Source organism: Drosophila arizonae, chromosome X (genome assembly GCF_054131065.1).
Source record: "Drosophila arizonae isolate 15081-1271.41 chromosome X, UAZ_ARI_1.0, whole genome shotgun sequence".
Classification (NCBI taxonomy): domain Eukaryota; kingdom Metazoa; phylum Arthropoda; class Insecta; order Diptera; family Drosophilidae; genus Drosophila; species Drosophila arizonae.
Window position 1 is genome coordinate 10479006 of NC_142927.1, and position 21928 is coordinate 10500933.

General features: G+C 45.0%; 3 protein-coding genes across 24 annotated transcripts in view; 2 read left to right on the forward strand and 1 right to left on the reverse strand.

The window, feature by feature from the left end:
* The first annotated feature begins 1634 nt into the window (after positions 1-1634).
* Positions 1635-5737, forward strand: LOC108618109 (uncharacterized). 2 transcript variants are annotated; one of them, XM_089473764.1, is made up of 2 exons: positions 1635-5354; positions 5414-5737. In XM_089473764.1, exons 1-2 carry the CDS (start codon positions 3739-3741, stop codon positions 5496-5498), a joined length of 1701 nt encoding a protein of 566 aa, XP_089329890.1. In that variant the 5' UTR covers positions 1635-3738; the 3' UTR covers positions 5499-5737. The 2 variants fall into 2 exon arrangements, with proteins under 2 accessions (XP_089329890.1, XP_089329891.1); XM_089473765.1 differs by lacking the exon at positions 5414-5737 and having other exon boundaries at positions 1635-5358.
* Positions 5738-7349: 1612 nt separating this feature from the next.
* LOC108618110 (uncharacterized) lies at positions 7350-10278 on the forward strand. The gene is made up of 3 exons (XM_018014015.2): positions 7350-7551; positions 8987-9051; positions 9123-10278. The coding sequence occupies exons 1-3, from the start codon at positions 7534-7536 to the stop codon at positions 10105-10107; spliced, it is 1068 nt and encodes a 355-aa protein (XP_017869504.1). The 5' UTR covers positions 7350-7533; the 3' UTR covers positions 10108-10278.
* Positions 10279-13374: 3096 nt separating this feature from the next.
* The window catches only part of sdk (sidekick cell adhesion molecule), a 113317-nt gene continuing 104763 nt past the window's right edge, over positions 13375-21928 (reverse strand). For 7 of the 21 annotated variants that reach the window (XM_089475616.1, XM_089475633.1, XM_089475629.1 and 4 more), the window contains 8 exons: positions 20367-20564; positions 19793-19810; positions 16419-19652; positions 16077-16355; positions 15885-15908; positions 15416-15751; positions 15010-15344; positions 13375-14942 (listed from right to left, as the gene is read on the reverse strand). In XM_089475616.1, the coding sequence (XP_089331742.1) occupies positions 14700-14942; positions 15010-15344; positions 15416-15751; positions 15885-15908; positions 16077-16355; positions 16419-19652; positions 19793-19810; positions 20367-20564 (4667 nt within the window). In that variant the 3' untranslated portion in view covers positions 13375-14699. The remainder of the gene's footprint in view (positions 14943-15009; positions 15345-15415; positions 15752-15884; positions 15909-16076; positions 16356-16418; positions 19653-19792; positions 19811-20366; positions 20565-21928) is intronic. The other 14 variants (XM_089475636.1, XM_089475621.1, XM_089475626.1 and 11 more) reach the window with 11 other exon arrangements.

Consider the following 21928-nt stretch of genomic DNA (forward strand, 5'->3'; position numbering starts at 1 on the left):
GTATAATGGATTGACTTGTAATTAATATACTGATTGATATGGCCACAGCCACGGAGATAAGATTACGTTTCGATGGTCGCTAGCAACAAGCTGAAGAGCCCAATAAATATGACAGATTGTGTGCGGGACTAGGGTAATTATTTAGATGCGAACAAAGCGATTACATGTTGGCTGATAAGATATGCATCGTATAGATATATCTAGAAACATACACATGTATACATGTCTGCCTGTCTTTCTCTCATCCATCCACCTTATTTCTTCTCCCTGGCGTTTTTCCTTTCGCAATTTTTGTCTCCTCTATCCCAATCTCTATATCTTTGTCTCTAGACTGTTACATTCTCGAATTTCTCGATCTCCCTCTCTTCTCTCTCTCTCTCTCTCTCTCCCTCCCTCTCTCACTCTTTTTTTCTCTTTCTCTGCTTCTTTCTTTATATTTGTCTCTCATTCGGTGTTTCCTTTTCTTCTTAGAAGAAGCGATAGATTCCTTTTCGTTTCCCTCTCGCTCTCTTTCTATACTCTCTTTCCCTTTCCCTCCCTCTGCTTTGCTCTCATCCCCTCTTTATTTTGCTAAAGAAGTAAATGTACTACTTTATTTCTCTTTCATCATTCAGCCTCTTTCTCTCTCTCTCTCTCTCTCTCTCTCTCTCTCTCTCTCTTGACTTCTTATCTTACCTCCTTCTTTCTTTCTCTTGTCTTTCTCTCTCTCTCTCTGTGTGTGTGTGTCTCTCTCTCTCTCTCTCTCTCTGTGTGTGTCATTCTCTCTCTCTCTCTCTCTCTCTCTCTCTCTATCTCTCTTGTCTTACCTCCTTCTTTCTTTCTCTTGTCTTTCTCTCTCTCTCTCTCTCTCTCTCTCTATCTCTCTTGTCTCCTCCTTCTTTCTTTCTCTTCTCTCTCTCTCTCTCTCTCTATCTCTCTCTCTCTCTCTCTCTCTCTCTCTCTCTCTCTGTGTGTCTCTATCTCATTTTTATCTAATGCATTGCTATTTATGAAACCGTAAGTTCAAACATTAAGAATACAAGTTTTATGATCCAAAGTTCAAATCTAAAACTCTTCAAATTGTTAAGCTTTATCGGCTAAAAATTAATAAAAGTATGCTTAATAATATCAAAATATCAAATTCCATCTAGATATGTATTTAACTCCTTGCATACGATCCACAAAGGGAATTTTACTTCTTGTTAGTTTTCTAGATATCTGAAACATCTGGAGATTTCACACCTGACCATTAGATAGCTTAGCTCTCTGGCAAATGTCATTAGGCGGCATTCCCAGCCAACCCACGTCAAATGAGTGTCCATACACACATACATATATGTATTTGTTCATGTATTTATCTCTTTACATACGATTGTGTCCACACTTACGATATAAGACATAAGACAAACGAATCATTTGACATTTTGTCTCTTGTCTCGTGTCTTTAGCTTAAGCTGTCTGTGCATCGGCATTTGTATCTGTATCTCTATCTGTATCTGTATCTGTCAGGTCGCAAGTGTATCTGACAGATGCATCTGGTGATCTTCGCTTTGGCTCTTGATTAGTTTATTGTTTATTATTCATAGTGCGCTCTATGCGGCGCATCAATCAGTTGATGCCACGCAGCACAGCCAGAAGAAGAAGAATGCCACAAAATATGACGCACAGGTAAACCCACACACACACACACACACACACACACACAGGTCGCTAAGTGAAGTTTCTGTGAGATAGATTGAGGACAGATTTCATTTGCATAAAATGCATTCTATAACAAATTGACGGAACAAATTGTTGGTGTCAAAAATGCGATGCGCTTGACTGAGCCCCCGCTACCCAAGATACCCTATGATTTACATGCCAGTCCAACATTCCTCTCTTGTGTATGTGTCTGTGTGTGTGTGTGTGCTGGCGTTTGTCTTAAGTCTGTCCAAATATTTCTAGCTGTTAATTATGGGCACGAGTTAGCGTGTGCGATAGCTCGAAGAGTTAGTGTGGAATTTCAGAAAAGAAGAGAGAAGTTCCCCTAGCCGATACATCGGAGCATTGGATAATAGTATCAATGCGCTTAAGCGAATTTAAAATGCATTAGAGACCATTAAAAGCTCATAAGGCCCTGGCAAATGCCCTCCAATTCAATCTAATTATGCTGTAAAGTCACGCAATTGGATCAGACAGCCAGAGAGAAGGAGAGATCGGCCGAGAGACAGGGAAAGAGAGAGAGAGAGAGAGAGATCCCAAACGAAATGATATAATATCGCAGCCATAAATTACCACCTAAACGTAGCACTTAATAATCGATATGAATGAATGGATATACTTTGAAAATCGTTCTCAATCCGTTCACACAGCCGTCGCTGCAGTCGGACTTCTGAGGTCTGAGATCTGAGATCTCAGGCAATCGGGGAAAATGATTTTATTTTTGTAATTAGCTGGCGGAACAGGCATATAATGGAATGGAGAACAAGAGCAGGCACCAGCAGATAGCGCCGATTGATCGATCAAAGCCACAGATACAGGCTAATAAATCATTTTTCCATACTCATTTTCCATTTTCTTAGCCCCTGCCAAAAGTGAGAACTCACGATTGCCGCACCGCACTGCACCGCACCGCACCGCCCGCGGTCCATCCAATTGCCTGTCAAAGGCTATTAACCCCATTTTGGCGGGGCCGTTCCACTTGTTCCACTCGGCTGTGGTCATGTTCAGTTTGTCAGTTTTCTCGGCCACCCTCTCTCGCTCTCGCTCTCGCTCTCGCTCTCGTTCATGCCCTCGTTCTTGTTCTCGTTCTCGTTCTCGTTCTTGCTTGGGAAATACTTGTAGGTTGCCCAAATTGTTTTTCCAAACACCGTGCACTAGAAACACATGTAGAGCCGTAGAGCCCCACATGTGAAACAAAAGACCCAGAACTAAGCACACACGCACACACACACACATGCGCACACACACAGAGACTTTGTTGGCCTAAACATAGCTGGATTCCCATCAGAATCGGCTGCCATGTTTTGATCGACGAACGTCAAGCGATGCATCCAAAATATTGTTGCATGTCGAAGCATTCCGTAACGCCAGAGACCAAATCAGTTAGAGTGTTTTGATTAATGTCCGTTTTGACAGCTGTCCATATGGAAGACTTTCCTCACCCCCTGCCTCCTGCCTCCTGCCTCCCCCACGCCCTCTTTGCTGTCCACTATTTTGGCCAGACTGGGGCAACAGCTGCAGTCTGCGGCTAGTAGAGACGCCATTAGCAGCCATCAGAACAGAACCTTGAAGATTAGCTAGGAAATTGGTATCCAATCCAATCTATTCGAAGCCGACCCTTAGTGGGCCGTGAAACGAGTTTAGGCCCAATTTCACGCACAATAGTGGAAAATGGGTGAAATTTTCGATTTAAGACTCGATTGCCATTAGGCTTTCGACTTTCGACTGATTATCCACTTAAAGCTGCACGGGGCGGGGGCAAGGGGGCAAACTGAGGGCCTAGCTCCCATAGAAGATCTGCAATGAAACAAGTTCAGCTTTGTTGAACTTGGCCATGCGACAATGTTGAGTGCGGCGTAAATATGGCCTAGAACCACTCGGGCCACTCGAGCGGACTTGATGTGGCACAACCCACTGAACTGCGCTGACCCGCCGAAAACAAGTCGCACGATTATTTGCAAAGCCCTCGAGCGAAAGCACTCGGCGAGCCGTTGGCGCATATAAAGACTGCAGCTGGGGCTGCCCTCTTGGCCATTTAATTGGAAGACGCACACCCAAATGGAGGCGCTGAGCAGTTGGACTTTGGCGCTGCTGCGCCTGCTGAGCGCCCTGCCCGGCAACTGGGCGTGGACGCCGGCGCGCACGCCCTACGCGCTGGCCCACAGCTACTTGGACGCGGCGCAGCGGCCGCTCTGGATACTCGAGGACGAGCTGATGAGGCGCCAGGCCAGGCAGGACTCGGACTATGCCACCAGCACGCGCGCCACAATAATGCGACGCGCCCAGCGCGCCCAGCGAGCCCAGCGAGTCCAGCGACGACAGCAGCGCCAGCATCTGCCCACAGCGATCACAATACGCGTCCGGCCCGACTCGGACGAGGAGGTGGAGCGCCTGGTGGCGCCGCCGCTGGCCACACCCTCGCTGGAGCAGCGCCACTATGTGCTGCCGCATCGCGTCCAGCTGCCGAGCCACTACGTGCAGCAGCTGGGCCAAACCACCACCCGGCCGAAGCCGAAGCCGAAGCCGAAGCCGGCGCAGCGACGCCGCCAGCCGCAGTCGCTGCCCATTTTCGACAGCGCGCCCGGGGACAACGCCCTGCCCACCGCCAGCTACCCGATCTTCGTCTACAATGGCACCCGCGGGGAGCTGCTGCTCAACACGATGCTGAGCGCGCAGCGCTACCCCATGCAGGAGCCGGTGCCCGGGCAGGTGCTCTACCCGCCCTCGACGCCCATGTTCCGGCCGAAGCCCATTGTGGAGCGCCTGCGACTGCCTGGCCAGCGGGAGCTGCTCAACCTGACGCTGATTCCCTTCTATGCGCACGAGGCCATCACCATGCCACCGCTGACAATGGCCACAGCCACAGCCACCAACAGCAGCACCAGCACCACCTCCACCACAGGAGTGGCAGCCACCGCAGCAGGCACGGGAGCTGCAGTCAGCAGCAGAGAGACATACCCAACTGATCCGACGCCAGCATCCGCGCCAGCTACCGGCCCGGGCACTGCAACCGCCGCGGAGCCACTCGCACCGACCACGCCCATGCCGACGCCCTACGAGACGCAGCTGCCGCGCAGCAAGCACAAGAGGAAGGCCAAGAAGGCGAAGCAGTACAACGCCTATCGCTCGCCCCAGGAGGTGGTGCAGTGGCAGCCAAAGCTGCGCAGCTCGCGCCCACTTGAGCCGCCAGACAATCATCGCCACTACGTGGTGGCAACCACCGATAGCACGCTCACTGCGCCGCCGGAGCAACAGCAGCTCGAGCAGCTCGAGCAGCTCGAGCAGCTGGAGGCTGAGATTGAAGATCCCGTCAGCCAGGAGCTGGAGCTGGCCGTGCCCTCGGAGGCGGCACTGCTCGAGGAGACGCGCACCAGCACCGTCAGCGGCGCCGGTAGTTCGCCTTCTTCCTTCCAGATCGTCTACGTGGACGAGAGCATGGAGGCACCCTACGACTCGCTGGCCAGCACCACGGAGGCGCCGCCGCTGCAGCGGCAGAGCTCCCGCTACGCCCTGAAGCGCGAGTACTTTGCCTTCCCAGTCTACACGCTGGGCAAGCTGCTGCGCAGTCCCAAGCCCCAGAGAACGTCTGGCATGGAGCTCGACTGCTCCGACTCCGGCTCCGGCTCCGGCTGCCTGGACCACGAGGACAACACCTGGTTCATTCTGAACTCGCGGTGAGTGAGCTGCACGAGCTACTCCAGCCGGTTCATCTGACTGTCTCCCATATTTACAGATACAAAGGGCGCCATCGCAATGACCAGGGCAAGGATCAGGTCAAGTATTACACATCCAAGTACGTGCAGAATCCGCCTCGCTAGCAGGATGCCACCTACGCCTGCCAGTATTATCTGATGTGATCTTCATTATTATTGTATAATAGAGAAACTATTTTTTTTTTTATCTATAATATTTATTTTTAATATTAAGTTTTTTTTTAATAGAAATAAAGGATCGTTACTTGATCTGTTGATCTTAAGTCCTGTTTTATTACCATTCTGCACTTTGCTTGGTAGAAACTGATTCTTAATCTCTTTCTCTCTCTCTCTCTCTCTCTCTCTCTCTGTTTCTATGATTTTAAAGTTACAATATTTGATCACAATGTTTTTCGAAATAAATTCATGATCTTCTTAACTGATCATGTCATGATTTGCTTTCGTTTGTGGGCTTTGCTTTACATAAATGAATTCAGTTTTTGATATAGTTCTTGCACTACTTTCGACACTCGTGAAAATATTCTTAGCCGAGAATGGTTCCATGACAAATGATCGTAAATTGATTTACTGATCTTCATTTATTTCCTTGCGCCTTGCTGCATTCAAATTGAAACATTTTATAATCCTTGATCATTCGATCATTTAACATGTTGACAATCGGACCTCTCCTACTCTCTCTCTCTCTCTCTCTCTCTCTATCTATCTCTTAGGCATAAACGTTCATCACAAGAAAAGCTCATTACACGGCACTTTGCCGTTCTTTCAAGCTATTCTCAATCGATCGCGTCATGATCACCTGATGGACTGATCTCGACATTTGACCCCAGCATTTCGCGTCTTAACGGCTCATGAGCTGCTCAGCGGTGTCATTAAAACTGTGCTCCATTAACACCTCAATAACCTCCTGGACTCATCATCTGCTTTTTCTTCAGCTTCTTTGCCTGTTCTTTCGGGCGGGTCGTATAAGACTCTGAAAGGGTTTAGCATCCATAAAAAATGGCAATAAATTCCAAGAGACACAAAGACGAGGCATTTGTGGGCAAAGTTTCGGCTAGAAAGTTGTCATAAAATGCAGATTTAATGATCGAACCACTCGATTCCAATGCCTTGGAGCCAATTGTTCTGCTCGAGCATTGCATAAGAAGAGCCCGATGGGGGACGAGAATTGGGGAGCTGGAAGAGCTGAGGCCTCTGGCAGAGCATCTGCAGCGTGCAAAAACAATCACGAGTCTTCCAGCGGCAGATGGAAATGTTGTGTGACCCAAATTCCAGCATCAAAAGAAAATCAAATTTCGATGTGTGAAAAGCTGAAAAATAAAGAAATAAAAAGAAACAACAACAACAAAATGAACAGAAAATCGATATACAAATAAAACCGAAAAAATAGTCATCTACAAATATTTATGGCTAATTCAATGGCCTGTGGCGGGGCAACAGTCCCGCCCCCCGTCCCCTGTGCCGCGCCCCTGCCTCAGGGCCGACGCGACGTCATTCATTCAATCATTTTGTCAATGATTGGGCTTTCTATTCTTATGGCACGGCACGTTCATTATTATTATTGATTTCCCGACTTATTTTTCGCTCTTCTATACGACTTTTCAGTTCTTTCCAAGCCTGCAATTAATTTTCTCGCGCTCGGCAGCGCCGCAGTCGCAGTCGCTGCTAGCTGCTAGCTGCCTTGCCACAGTGCAGCGTGCCACAAAAACAAAAGGTAAACGGCAACAAGACGCATGCCGTGTGACCGCCTCCCCCCCGCCCGTCCAGCGATCCCATGTCTGACGCATGCAGCTCGCGGGCAGCTGGAAATGTGGGGAAATGTGGAAATGGAAATGAAAATGGAAATGGATGCAGCCGCCAGTAACCCAAGCCGCAGCCTCGGCTCTCGCGTTGGCTCCCAGCTTGCGGCATCCACAATATAAAAGCTCGGCCTCCAACTGGCTTTGGGTTTAGAGCAAATGCAGCTGCGCACGCGTACGAACCCTCTCGCGCTTCGCCTCGATTCTATTCACTCTGCCTCTGCTTTTTTTTTTTAACGGTGTTTTGTGATATCGCCAGCCTGTGCAGGATTATCAGACAGGAAGCAAACAAAAAATAATAAATATAAATCCAATCGCGCCAATTGAGTACAAATCTAACGAGAATGTGGCAATATCTTGTGGTATGTGAAGAACAAACATTCAAAAACAAAAATCACAAAATATAATAATAATAATAATACAAAAATTAATGATAACAATAAAAATAATGATATTTAAAATATAATAATTAAATAATATATAGATATATTTGAATGTAATTATAAACAATAATAAAGTCCATCTTCAAGTTAAAACAGTTAATATAATAACAAAAGTACTAAAAATTAAAATAATTTTTATATTAAATAAAAATTCATGTATAAAACAAAAAATAAATAAATAAATAAATAAAAAAAAACAAAAATAAAAACAAAACGGGAATACCAAAAACAAAAAGCAAATGATTAAAAATTAAAACATAATTTTTTGAATGCAAAAAATATGGAAAATTAAAATTAAAATATAAAAATTTAAAAAATAAAATAAATTATAATGCAAAATATTTATAAATACTAATAAATAAATTATAATACATATAATATAAATATATAATGAATACTTATAAATAAATTACAATACAATTGAAGCATTGCTTGAATTAATAATGCGATAATGTCCTAGCAAACATTTTTTTTTATTTTTTTATTTTATTTTTTTTCAAATCAGTAATACAATAAATATTATAAAAAGTAAAATTAAATAATGATTTTAAAAATACATATAAATATAATCTTAAATAAAAAACATTCTGATTGTAAAAAAAATATTTTAAAAATAATAATAATTATAATATATAAACTATATAAATTAATTATTACACAAAAAAATATACTATATTGGACAATTTTTTAATATTATATTATATATAATATTTTAATACTATAATTATGCTTATCAAATATATAGAATACAACTTGAATGACAAAATATAAAAAATTAAGAACATGAAAATGAATATAATAAATAATACGTTTAAAAATAAACCAAATATATTTACAAGTTGCGCAAATTTTTTTTTTTTTTTTTTATTTATTTTTTTTTACCAAATTTTCAATAGAGAAAAATTCAGAGCTTATTTTTTTTTTTTAAGTAAATATACATATGCTTACAAATGTCTTTTGGTTAAAAATAAACTAAAGCACAATATATGAATTTTATTTTAAATATTTTAGTTGAGTGTTTTTCTTTATTGATACAATATAAGAATTAAAAATAAAATAAGGTAATAAATAAGCCAATCTTTAGTTTAACATATATTATCTAGGCCATTGAAAATCCTTGCTAGGTATATAAATACAGTCTCACATTCTGACCAAAGGGCTTCGCAATCAAAGCATTTCAGTACAAGTAAATGCAGTCAACAAATAATGATGAAGACAATTTCGATATAGTTTACTTACTAACGAGACGATAATAGCTAATAAAAGACAGAATAGCAATGAATCGTCATATTTACTAACGATACCTAATAATCCATGAAAGACATAATAGCTATTCTTTGCCCTGTGCTTGCAGCTCATCGTTGGCCTAAGTGCGCTGCCTTTGCCCACGAGCGGCTTCTGGTGGCCCAAGCCGACAACGTAAGTCAGCCGGACGCTGGGGAATGGGCAGCTAGCAGTTGATAATGAATGGCTTGCTTCTTTGTTCGCAGGGAAACGCCGCGGAGTCAGGTGCTGCAGCAGATACCACTCACCTACTTTCGCACCTACACCTACCAGCCGCTGACGGGCGGTGCGTTCGGGGTGCCGCTGTTCGGCTTTGGCGCGGCACAGACGCCACTGCTCGCGGGGCGGCACTATGACCCCTATGCCCAGGTGACCAGCTACGCGGCTGCTCGACGCCATGATGTTGCTGGTGGTGCTGGTGCTGGTGCTGGTGCTGGTGGTGCCGGTGTCTTCAAGACGGACATAACGCCGCCCGCTCTGGCCAGTGCCAGCAGCGCGGTGCCCAGCACAACGCCCGCGCCCACCACAACGACGACAACAACAACGACGCCGGCACCGACGACGACGACGACAACAACCACCACGACGACCAGCAGCACCACGAGCGCACCACCGCCCAGCAGCAGCACCGAGGGCTCGTCCTCATCGCTGCGCTACGCTGCCTACAATGCGGAGTATCCGACCTACAGCCGTCGCGTGAACAATTTGTATAATGCGCGTCCGCAATATCCGTATCCGGATTACTTCAACTACCAGCCGCAGAACGCGTTCTCGGAGAAGGGCGGCAACCGCATCCAGTTCGTGCCTTGCATGTGTCCAGTCAGCATGCCAAGCATGTCCAGCATGTCCAGCATGTCCGGTCTGTCGGGCATGGGTCTGAATGGCGCCACCAGCTCCGATCGGGATCGGCCAACGGGCGTGTCCATTAGCAGCGGTCCTGTCGCGGCGGCGCCGCTCGGAGCCGCAGATGCAATGTCCGCGGAACGCAATATTGTCGCCCTGCAGGCGCGCCACATTGACAACGACGAGGCTGACTTGGGGGACGAGGCGGAGGAGGAGGACGAGGAGTCTGATGCGTCCGCAGAGGCGGAAGAGGCTGACGTCGCCGTCGGCGTTGCGCTTACCACAAAAGTGGCACTCGAGCCGCAGCACACCACGCCCAGCACCGTTGAGTCCAACAGTGTGGTCTAGCCCTGCCCCGGCCACGCCCACCATAGTATTAGCAACGCCTAGACTGATTTGTACAACGCTCTCGGGTGGCCAGTTCCAGCGACAGTTTGGCATTCTTCCCCACTGAACTAAATCCTTTGCCTTGGAACCAATTTTTTTTCTTCCTAATAAAATATCACTAAATGAATTGCAGCTGGCCGAGTGTTTGATTATATACTTGAACTTATGAGAATCTCAGAGAAGGGCGCAATACTTGGCAACAGATTTTAAAATAAAATACCGATGAATACTTTTGTTACTATCTCTGTCAGTCTCTTTCCCTATCTCTCTCTTTGGCATCTACCAGCTCTATGCGGGGTATCTGCTAGTCAGGCATTGCCTACTGAAATTACTTTTAATTTAATTGTGTTCTCATTTGCTTTTTGTTAGTTTTAAATTTTGCATAATTTAAAATGATAGCCAAGCAGCAGCAGCAGCAGTCGCAAATCTGATGACGTCAATGCCGCAGGAGTCGGGTGCGTTGACCTAGACGGCGACGACATGAAAGCCTTAAGTGATTCGGAAAATTGCGCATTAAGTTCGTTATTCCTAAGGTGTGAAGAGGGCTAATTGTGTGGGAGCTTCCGACGTCCTTATTAGCCAAGGGCAACCAAATGGCGGGTTGAAGAGCCTCACGCTTGAATCGCTTTTAAATGTATACAAATATACATTACAAAGGCTAATACATATTCTATTTATATATTTATATATTTATAAGAAAAGCTTAAAATATACATTTAGAGCAGGCAAGACTGAATCGGACTCTGGCTGAAAAAAAAGAAAACACTTGAAGCTAATTCACGGGATTCAAGTAAGTCAAATTTGCTTTTCAAAGAAAATCATCTAAAAACAAGTAAGAACGTTGCAGTCGGGCGTTACCGACTGCGGAATACTCATTCACATCCCATCAACAATTTAGTAGTTAAGTTTCGTTCTAATAAAGTAGAATATACAGGTTTTTCCGATTTGCCACGCCCCAACTGGGCGTAGACACCTCATTTTTGGTCAGTTTTTAGAAAGAGATAACGTTACCCTAACTGCAAAGTTTGAATGCTTACCCTAAAAAAATGTGAAAATTACAGGGTATTTTTCGATATGCCACGCCCCTAAAGACGCGTAAAAATTATTTTTGGGGAATCGATAGAGGAGGCTACCAGTAATTCAACTATCCAAATTTGAAGCTTCTAGCTATTATACTTTAGGAGATATAAACTTTTGCGGTTTGTCACGCCCCCTGTGGGCGGACATATATCTGACAAAACTTTTTGGTCTTGGGTGATCAGTCCGAGTATATATACTAAATTTGAGGTCTCTGCCATCAACAGTGTCCAAAATATAGGAGAATTTAAAAAATCACTATATCTTCAGGTCCGATTTGCCACGCCCCCAACGGGTGTAGACTTATAATTTATCTTCAGACTTTATAGAATCATACCCATAGCTGACGTGCAAAATTTCAGCATTCTAGGTTTACAACTTTAGGAGATACAGCTTTATCCGATTTGCCACGCCCCCAATGGGCGTAGATATATCCGCCATAGCTCGTGATCTTGGGTGGTCAACGCGGACCTACATACCAAGTTTCAGCTTTCTAGCTCTTCAACAGACATGAATTCTGGTATATCGGAAAATGCATTTTCCGATTTGCCACGCCCCTAGTGGGCGGATCGGGAAAATTTTAACACTTTATAAATCGGAGATATACACGAGTATGTGTTCCAAATTTCAAGTCTCTAGCTTCAATAGCGCCGAAATAGATTGCGTTCATACGGACAGACGGACAGACGGACAGACGGACAGACGGACGGACGGACAGACGGACAGACGGACGGACAGCAAGACGGACATTGCACAAAACCAATATACTGATTCACTTTCGTGAATGAGTATAATTATAAAAAGTATAAACTAAATAGAATCCATTAATTCTGAAAAATAGAGATAAAGTAAAGTTCAAAATTGATTTGACCAAGTTCCAACTATTCGGTCTAGTGGAACTAAACTAAACTAGAAAAGCTGAAATTTTTATATGATATTAAAAAGTCGTTTGGTTTTGATTTTTATTTTTTTGTACACTTATGTTTTGCTTTTATTGGATCAAATGATTCGTCAATTACATTTACACATAAATATGGGCTAATACTTAGCGCTTGCTGCGCGATTTCAACTAACTTCCTCAGCTTCTCGCTGCATACTTCTTGCCACTTGCCACGTGCCACTCGCTACTCGCTTAACGCTTTCGCTTTCGCACTGCAATGACTCCGACTCCGACTCCGACTGCGACTGCGAATCCGAAATGCGATATGCGATCTCATTCCAATCGGTTTAATGCCTTAGTTCATACACATCAATATATATGTGGTACATGAAGTACTCTTAGTTAATTGAATATTTGTTCATTTCATATTTTGTTTTAGTTTTTGTTTTGTTTTGTTTTGTTTCTGTTTTTGTTGATTTCGATTTTGTGTTTGTTTTGCTTTGCTTTGCTGACCAATTAACAATTAGAGTTACATACATATCTAGATGAAATTGTGCATCGAGTCTTAGGAGTACATATAAGTAAAGTCCTTAAAATAAACCGCAGGCATTCGCATTACATAATTAATAAACATATTCGTAAGAAATTATATCCACACACGGATCTAAAGTATACACATTATAAAAGTCCAAAATAATAATAATAATAATAATAATAATAGTAATTATAATAATATTACAATAATCATAATAATAGAATCGTTTTTGTTTTACATATAATAAATGTATATACATGCATGTATATATGCATATATGTGTAAGTAGTAGAATACAATCAAGAGAAAAATATATAATCAGTCATTTAAGTTGTAGATATATACACATACATATAGAGCATGCATATATATGTATATATATATATGTTATACATGTAAATTGTTGTTGCTTACGACATATACAAATTGAATTCTGCTTTCTGTGTTTTTATTTTAACAATTAAAATGTTACATTCTAGATTTCATTATCTATGCTTAGTTTTGCGCGCGCACATACTGGATATATACTGTCCCAGATTTGCCCCTGTCCCTACCTACCTCCCTCCCCTACCCCCCGTCGTATACGAGCGTATACGATATATGCCAAACAGATACAAAGATAAATTCATACGTCTATGTATATATGTATGTATTTAAGCATATACTGTTGATCTCGTGCCTAGATCAAGACATTGACGTCGTTTGTGAATTGAGAAAATGTGTGTGTGTATGTGTGTTTTTATTCTGATTTTTTTAATTTTTTTTTTTTTTTTTTTTTTTTTTTTTTTTTTTTTTGGGAAGTGTATAATGATTAATGTGCTTCTTCTCCCCTTTCTGCTTTTTCTTATTATACTTTTTTTCTCTGCTTCCCCTACTCCTTCCACTTCTTCGTGTGTCATGTTTCATTCTGATTTTCTTTAGTTTTATTTTATATTTTTTTGTTGCATTTGCAACTTACGTGCTACAAACTGCATTAATATGGCCTATAAGTATTTAATATTTGTTGTCTCTGAACACACACACATACACCTATTGATATTTCAAGTACATCAAAAGCGTCTACACACACACATAAAAAAAAAAAAAAAAATACCGTAGACATTTTATATTCTTGGATATGCTATAATTTCTCTTCCTCTTCCTTTCTTTTTATTCAATTTCTTTGCGATTATTTTTGTTCTCGTTTTTTTTTTTTTTTTTCTTGTATTTCGTTTCTTCACCTCTAACTGATTGCATCAGTCGCAATTACCTTTGCGGAATACCCTCACTTTTCCACTTCCTGGCAAAGGCATTACCATGAAAAAAAAAAAAAATTGTGCCAATAAATATTTATTTTTTCCCTCGATTTCGATTCACGAGCTTGTCGATTTCTTGGTTTCTTTTCGGTTTTCCTTTACTTTTTTTTTTTTCTTTCGTAGTTTGTAAAATAGTTAAATATTAAAAATTAATGAGATTACGCAAGCCTTAAGGGACTTTTATCATTCACAATCATTCACACACTTCATGCATTGAACACATTGAAAATGTCGTCAGAAAAAAAAAACAAACAGAAACCGAGCAAAAAACACACGTATCACAAAAAGTTTTTGTTTTTCGTTCTGTAGGCGTGGCAGACAACGGACGCACAGCAAACAAATAAGTTAACTAACACATTAAAAACAAAAAAATCTATGTATATCTAAATAAAAAAAAAAAAATTAATATTAAAATTAGTTGGGTCTGGGTCAGTGGAACATTGTTGTAAAACTAAATGCTTGTATAAATCTCAGATCTCTCGTACTAGAAACTATAAATTATACGTATATAGTATATAGATAAAATATAACTACAACGAATTGTCCATGTAGCACAAGCAACAGCTAAACACCCATCACACACGCCCCACGTCACACGCACACACTGACAGACACAGGCAAGCAAAATTCCTTGCGGTCTCCTTGCAGTCGGGGAACTACGACGATCTCCGATGTCCGTGCGCTTCTGGGGGCATGCTTACACAAAGGTCTCCCTGATGACGGTGTTGCTGCTGCTGTTGCTTAGATCTTAGAACTCAGTTGATTGTCAAACAAATGACGAGAAGCCGGGCAATGGAGCCCGCGATCGGGCCATGTTATTGACGATGATCTGGCCGCCATTGAGGCTCATTACGGCGCTGCCCTCTGGCTCGGAGTCAGTGTAGCTGGAGTAGTTGCGCACCGGCTTGGTCTTCTTCCACGACTGTCGCAGCGAGTCATTGACATTGGCATAATGATTAACGAACGAATGCGGATCGCTGCGCACGCTCTCATTCTCGCTCTCCGAGTGCTGCAATGGAAAAGCTCGGATCAGTGCCTGCCCTAAGCCCGATTGATTCCACTCAATCAGCACTTACCTGCGAGGCCTCGGAGCTGCTCACTTCGGATGGCTTCTCGGTTACGCTGCTGTCATCGGGATTCTCGTCGTAGCACTTCAGACTCTCCTCGTCACTGTGATAGGCCACCGAGGCAGGCGAGGGCCTGGGGGGACTTTTGCCCAATTGGGCACTAGTGGGTGGCCGATTGGTTGACTTGCGGCCGAGAGTGCCCAAGGTGCCGCTGCGAAGGGTGCCCACGCTGTTCAGGGTGCCAGTGCCGACGCCGTGACGCGAACGATATAGCTCCAGTGCCAGCTCCTGGCGCTCATCAATCGACATGGCCATGGACTCCTCCAGTGTCTTCTGTGCCTCCTCTGCGTCGCATCAAACACAACCAGGATTAATTGAGATGCAAGAGACTCGAGATTAAGTTCACTTCACTTACGCTTGTACTTGTAGCTCTTGCTCTTCACGCAGAGCACGGCAATGACCATCACAATGATGACTATCGATGTGGCCGCCAGCGAGACCATGAACCAAGTCTGCCTGTAGAAGGGCTTGTGCTGCAAGTAGCCATACTCCAGATGCAGCTTCGATGGTGTCAGTATCGAGTCCTTGCAGTAGGCCGGAAACGAGATGCCGTAACGGTTATAGGCGATCACACGGAATGTGTAAGCGGTCGATGGCATTAGTATATGATAGCTAACGGTATAGTCTTGCATAGGACCCTTCTTTGTCTGCTCGATCTTTGTCCAGCGCGAGTCGTCTGTGAGTTGAGAAACTAATATTTAGACAAGTCCATCAATAGGTTGCTCTAGCTAAGGCTCTTAATATTTGTAATTTTAGTAATTTTAGTAGGATTTCATGCCGTGGAGTGTAGAAGAGTAGCAGAATTAGTAATGAGAAATACTTACATATGAACGACGGTTCTCCTTTTTCTACGCAAGCATATTGGAAATTGGTTTTAAAGATAGTTGTTTGTTTTCGTTTGGAAACAGTTCACCAAAGGTTATTGCAAAATAGAAATCAAGAGAGTTAAAGTAAAGAGCGAGAGGGAACCAGAACCGTATAAATATTGGGCATTTTGGGTGAATACTACGACTTACCACGTTTCTTGGCCTCGATGAGGTAACCAAGTATGGGTCCACGACCGGACGGCCCATTAATCCAATGCATTTCGACGCTGGACAGCGTCTTGCTGAGTATGAGATCGCGTGGTGCTACGGGTGAGCCGTCCTGTGGGCCGGTGGTCACATTCTCACTAACCGCCGGACCGTAGTCAATCGTCTGGGCGCGCACAGTGAACGTATAGGTGACCTCCTCCTCTAGATTTTGAACTCGTAGCGTGGTGTTCGATACCTTCTGTTTCACCTGCTTGCTAAACTCTGTGAACGAGATGATGGATGAGGTGAGTGAATTGGCCTAGTTTCAGTTGACTTGTCGCTTACTCTCATTCTCCTCGGTGGTCTCGTAGGTGACCAGATAGCCCAGGATTTCGCCATTGAGGAACTTGGGCGGATCCCAGCTAACCTCCAGGCTCTGCATGGTGATGTCCGAGAAGCGTAAGTTGAGCGGAGCACTGGGAACACCCTGCAACGTTTTGACCGTGACGGGAGCGGAACGTGGTCCATCGCCGGCGGGATTGAAGGCCAGCAGCTGGATGCGGTATTCGGTGTATTTGTCGAGAAAAACAAGACTGTGCGATGTGGCCGTGGCCGAGACAACTTCGATCTCCTCCTCCCACTTGCGGCCGGGCTCGAGTGCCTGCGGTGAATACGTGACCAGGTAGAAGATCTTGTAGCCCAAGATGTCGCCGTTCTGCATGCTCTGCTTTGGTGGCTTCCAGCGCAGGCGCACCTCAGTGCTGGATATGGCGGCTGCATCCACGGCACGCGGCTCCCCAGTGGGCACCGCCTCGCCGACGTAGACAGCAGCTGGCGGGGTAGCCGGACCCGGTCCCTGGGAGTTAAACGGCAAGACGACGATTTCATAATTGCGATCCTGGGTCAAGTCGGAGAGCACCACGCTGTTCACATTGATGCCCATGACATCCGTCTTCGGGGTCGACTGCAGGGCAGTGGGGAAGTCTGAGAGCTGTTGATACAATATGCGATAGCCGCCAGTGGCTGCATCTCCGTTCCACATGCCCGTCTCCAGTGCGCTCCAGTGAACGCGCACCGAGGTCGTCGTAATGGGCACCACCTTCAAGCCGCCGACACCAACTGCGGGGGCAGCGGGCAGGGTGCGCACCACAATACTCTCGCGACTGAACGCCGAGGGGCCCAGATCGTTGGTTGCCTGAATCCGGAACTGGTAGGTGGTATAGGGTTTCAGTCCAACAGCCGTGTACGAGCTGACCAAAGGATCGACGCGCTCCGGCAGTGGCTGCCACGGACCCTCGTTCTCGCGCATCTGCACCGTATAGTAGCGCAACGGTGCGAAACCATCTCTACCCGGTGTCCAGCTGAAGGTGATCTGATGAGCCTGAATCTGGCTGCGCGAAACCTGCGGCACTGACGGCGCCTGCGGACGATCCCTGTTGTTGGTGGTGTACACCAGCACGGAGGCTGTCTTGCCCCAGCCGAGGCGCGTCTGGGCGGTCACACTGAAGATGTAGTAGCGCTCGGGCAGCAACTGGGTGGCACGGAATGTGCGATCCGAGGGCGGGAACTCGCGACTATAGTTCAGATTGGCGCTGCCGTTCAGAGTGTAGGTGACCTGGTAGGCGAGTATCTCGCCATTCGGATCATCGGGCACGTCCCAAATGATGCGCGCCATTGAGAATGTCACATCCGGGAAGCTGACATTCGACGGTGCTCCGGGCGTATCCTCAAAGGTCTGGACACGTATCGGTGGCGTACTCAACGCACCGTCACCCAATCTGGTGTAGGCCAGCACTTGCACATGATAGACCACATATTTCTTCAGCTCCGTCAGCGTGGTGGTGAACGAACTGTTGTTCGGTATGGTCTTGTGCAGCACCGGTACGACTCGATCTGTGGCTGCGTAGAACACTTTGTAGCCCTCGATTTGTCCGTTGCGATGTTGGCGCGGCACCTCACCCCAGCGCACCACCACCGTGGTTGAGGATGTCGCGTTCGCCTCGACCTCTAGCGGACCGTAGCTGGGCGTCGCCTCGCGAGTACGCTCCTCCGCCGCGTTGCTGGCGCGCGAGCAGCCGACATCGTTGCAGGCATTGATTAGCACCTCATAGAGAGTCCATTCCTCCAGGCCGTCGAGCACATGCGAATTGGCCGTATGATCCTCGATGAGCGTGCTGCGCGGTGGGTGCCGTATCGTGCCCGCCTTGTGCTCCACTTGACGGTAGGTGATGTTGTAGCCACGCGGATTGCCGAACCACTCGGTCTGCTGCAGCGGTATCCAGCGCACGCGCAGCTGTTGGGCGCTCATGGCCCGCACGGTGACATTGTACGGTGCGTGCATGGGTCGCGCCTGTATGGTCTGGAAGTCCTTGGTGGGCTCCGACGGACGCGAGCTGCCCACCACATTGGTGGCGCTCAGACGCAAACGGTACTGGGTGAAGGGCATTAGGCCGGTGACCGTGAGAGTCTCCGCATCGGGATCACTGATCTCGCATATGGTGAACCAGGTCATGTTGCGTGCCGTCTGGGCTTCCACTTTCCATTTGGTGATGCTCGAGTTGCCATCGAAGCCGGGCGTAAACTGCAGCACCACAGAGAACGCCTCAATGTTGGACAGTGCCAGATTGGTCGGCGCATGCGGCAGAACTGGCTCCACGCCCGACTGTATGGTCGCCGTCTTGGGCGTGCCCCGGCCAATGCGTGTCCACGCACAGATCTCGAACCAGTAGTGCGTGGTCGCCTGCAGCTGATTGACCGTGAGCTGCGTATCCTCGGCAGTGAGATTGATCGACTTCATGGTCTCCGGACGATCGCGCATCTGATAGCGCACCGTATAGCCCGTGAGCACACCATTGGCATGGCGGGGCGGTGCCCAAAGGACGGTTACGGAACGATCGGAGATGTCGTCAAAATGCAGGGCAGTTATCTCGTCGGGCACATCCTCTTTGGTCATGACAGACACCTTCTGGCTGATGACACCGTCACCGGGATCGGTAAAGCACAGCACGGTGATGTTGTATTTGGCGTACTTATCCAGGCCATTCAGCGTAGCCGTCTGCTCGGCTAGCGGATCGATCAAGCTGGGCGGCACAGTGATCATGCGCTTCTCCAAGTCCTGATACTCGCCCTCAATCAGATGCTGTTGCCACGCCTGGATCTTGTAGCCCTGATTGATGCCGTTGATCTGCTGGGGATTCGGTGGGGTCCAGCTAATCTGCACAGCCGTTGAGTTCAGCGCGAGCACACGCAGATTGGTGGGCGGTGCCTCGGGTACGCCCTCCTTGGTCTTGATCTTGGCGCCCTCGGTGTAGACGCCCACGCCCATATTATTGTACGCAGCGATCTGAACTATATAATCCTTCCAGGTGATCAGCTCCTGTATGAGAAAATTGCGTTGCGCCTCGTTCGTTATGTTCTGATACGACCAAGGCACATTGTTGTAGCCATAGAGACGGTAGCGCAATATGTAGCCCAGTATCTGGCCATTGCGATGCTCCTCGAGCGGCGGCTGCCATTGCGTTATGATTTCCGACATCGATCTGGCCGAGCCGACAAAGCCAACGGGCGGGCCCGAAGGAGCTGAGAAGATTTTTGAGGAAATAAAAAATATTACTCAATGATCTATATAAATGGATCCAGTCAGTGGGTGTTGTGCAGTTTGAGACATGTTTACGTGTGTAAGTGTTAGAGAGAGATCTCTTTCTCTTTGATTTATATACCTCGAAAAAGTGGAAACACTATTCGCGCATTTGTTCATCAAAAGCGGGCGATCACGACGATGCAGTTTGACGACAACGATAGCAGTTAGAAGTACAATACATACATTGGGTAATACAGCATTAGTTCTAGCCACTATACAATACTGATACAAAAAATAAATTGATATATACGAGTGCAGAGGGCAACCCTACATTGGGTGCTCTCAGGAGACTCGTCAATAAACGAAAGACAATTGAGTAAAGTCAAAGCAATAATGGAAACCAACCAAATAATTGGAGTTTAGCTCTAAACGGAACTGAACTTGAATAAATCTTCATCTATTTGAAGAGTTGTGAGTTCAAAATACTAAGAAGTACAAGTAAGAACTCTATTTGAATAAAAAATAAATAAGTACTAAAGAAAGAGGAAGATATAAGACCTTGGAGTCGAAGTTCAGGAATTAGGGATATATTACAACATAAGAAATGCCGATAGCAAAGAAATTCAAAGCAACAAAAAACAATAAGAGACAAAGTTCAATACAAATAAAGCTATAAAAGGCAGCCTAAATGGGGCTATTAGTGGCGCACTTACCTTCTTGGGGCAGCTCGACGATGTTGCTTGGCTCCGAGGGTGAGCCCTCGCCGACGCGATTGACGGCGCTCACCCGAAACTGATAGACGGTGGCGGCTTTCAGATTATCCAGCACGATCCAACGTTGATCGGCAGAAACGTTGGTCAGTTCGGTGATCCAATTGAGGAGCGGATCAGGTACTGGACCTACGAATTTTTCTGTGATGTTAATGTGTTGAAAAACGTCATTGTGAAAGGATAGAGGAAGAGAGAACAAAAGTAAAGGAAACAGAAAGAGAGAGAGAGAGAGAGAGAGAGAGAGAGAGAGAGAGAGGCCGAACGTGCGATCGTCAGGTTGTGAGATGTGGAAGATGATGAAGTAAGATGAGTGATGAGTAATGGGTGATGAGTGATAAGTAATAAGTGGTGAATAATGTGTAAGTAAGTGTAGGTTTAAGTCATGGGTGATCACCGAAGAGTAATGAGTGATGAATGATGAATGTGTGTTGGTGTTGATTAACGTATATTTAGTTTGGTGTTCAAGTGCAATTGTGTACGCGTGTGTGTGTGTTGTAATGTGCGAATTAATGTGCGAGATAAGTGAATAAAAATAAAAAATAAAAATTAGCAAATTAACAAAAAAAAATATACAATAAATAGATCACATTTATAGTAAAATATATTAATTACATATAGATATTTACAATATATTAGTCATGTAGTTGTTAAATATGTTGATCCGTCACACGCAGCATGTTTTTTGTCAAGTGGAAGAAAAGAGAGAACACAATAAGGATAAATTTAATAATAAACTAAAATGTGTAAGGTCTAACTATCTATCTAGATCTCTCTCTAACTATATGTGACCCAAGCCGATCTTGGTATGAGTAATGGGACGGAAAAAGTTCATAATGGAATATTTACTATAAAATCAATATTAATAATTTTTTAAAAGTATATATTCAACAGACACATCAAGCAAGAAGTCGAGGCATTTCCTGCTAGACCTCAAGGAATTCATCGGACACCGAATTTGCGGGGTGGCTAAACTTAATCTCAACAGACTATATGTCCACCCAAAGGCAACCCTGCTGCAGTTTAAGGATCTAGTTTTAAGCAACGCCTCAGATACCATCAACCTTAGCCTCTACTCGACCGACTCTTGACTTCAAATCTATCAAATATCCTCGCTGTCTGTGATAGCTCAACTACAACTACTACACTCGCTTTCTACCCCTAAGCTCTGTACTTTGCAGGCTTTAAAAATTTAATAAATATTTGATAAATACATATCTAGTTTAATTTGCCGAAAGCAAGTTAGGACACTAAACTGTAAATGTTTAATCAAATAGAAATCAGAGAAAATCTTTTATTTTTCCTTTTGACTGCAATTCGATTTGACTTTGCATTTAAAAATCTGTTGCATACTTTGCGCATCAATTAAATCTGATAGCTTAGACGAGCTTAACAACTACAACAAATGGAAATTTAAAATAACATAAATAACATGAAATAATAAAGAAAACATCTCTATAGTTGAGACAAGCACATTTTGAATGGCAGTCGTAAATAGAATCGAAATT

What these genes read in the sequence shown, in the direction of transcription:
- LOC108618109 (XM_089473764.1), top strand. Translation starts at nt 3,739, where the DNA reads ATGGAGGCGCTGAGCAGTTGGACTTTGGCGCTGCTGCGCCTGCTGAGC. An exon ending in TGGTTCATTCTGAACTCGCG is followed by an intron (nt 5,355 to 5,413) that starts GTGAGTGAGCTG and finishes CCATATTTACAG; the next exon opens with ATACAAAGGGCGCCATCGCA.
- LOC108618110 (XM_018014015.2), top strand. An exon ending in TGGTGGCCCAAGCCGACAAC is followed by an intron (nt 9,052 to 9,122) that starts GTAAGTCAGCCG and finishes CTTTGTTCGCAG; the next exon opens with GGAAACGCCGCGGAGTCAGG.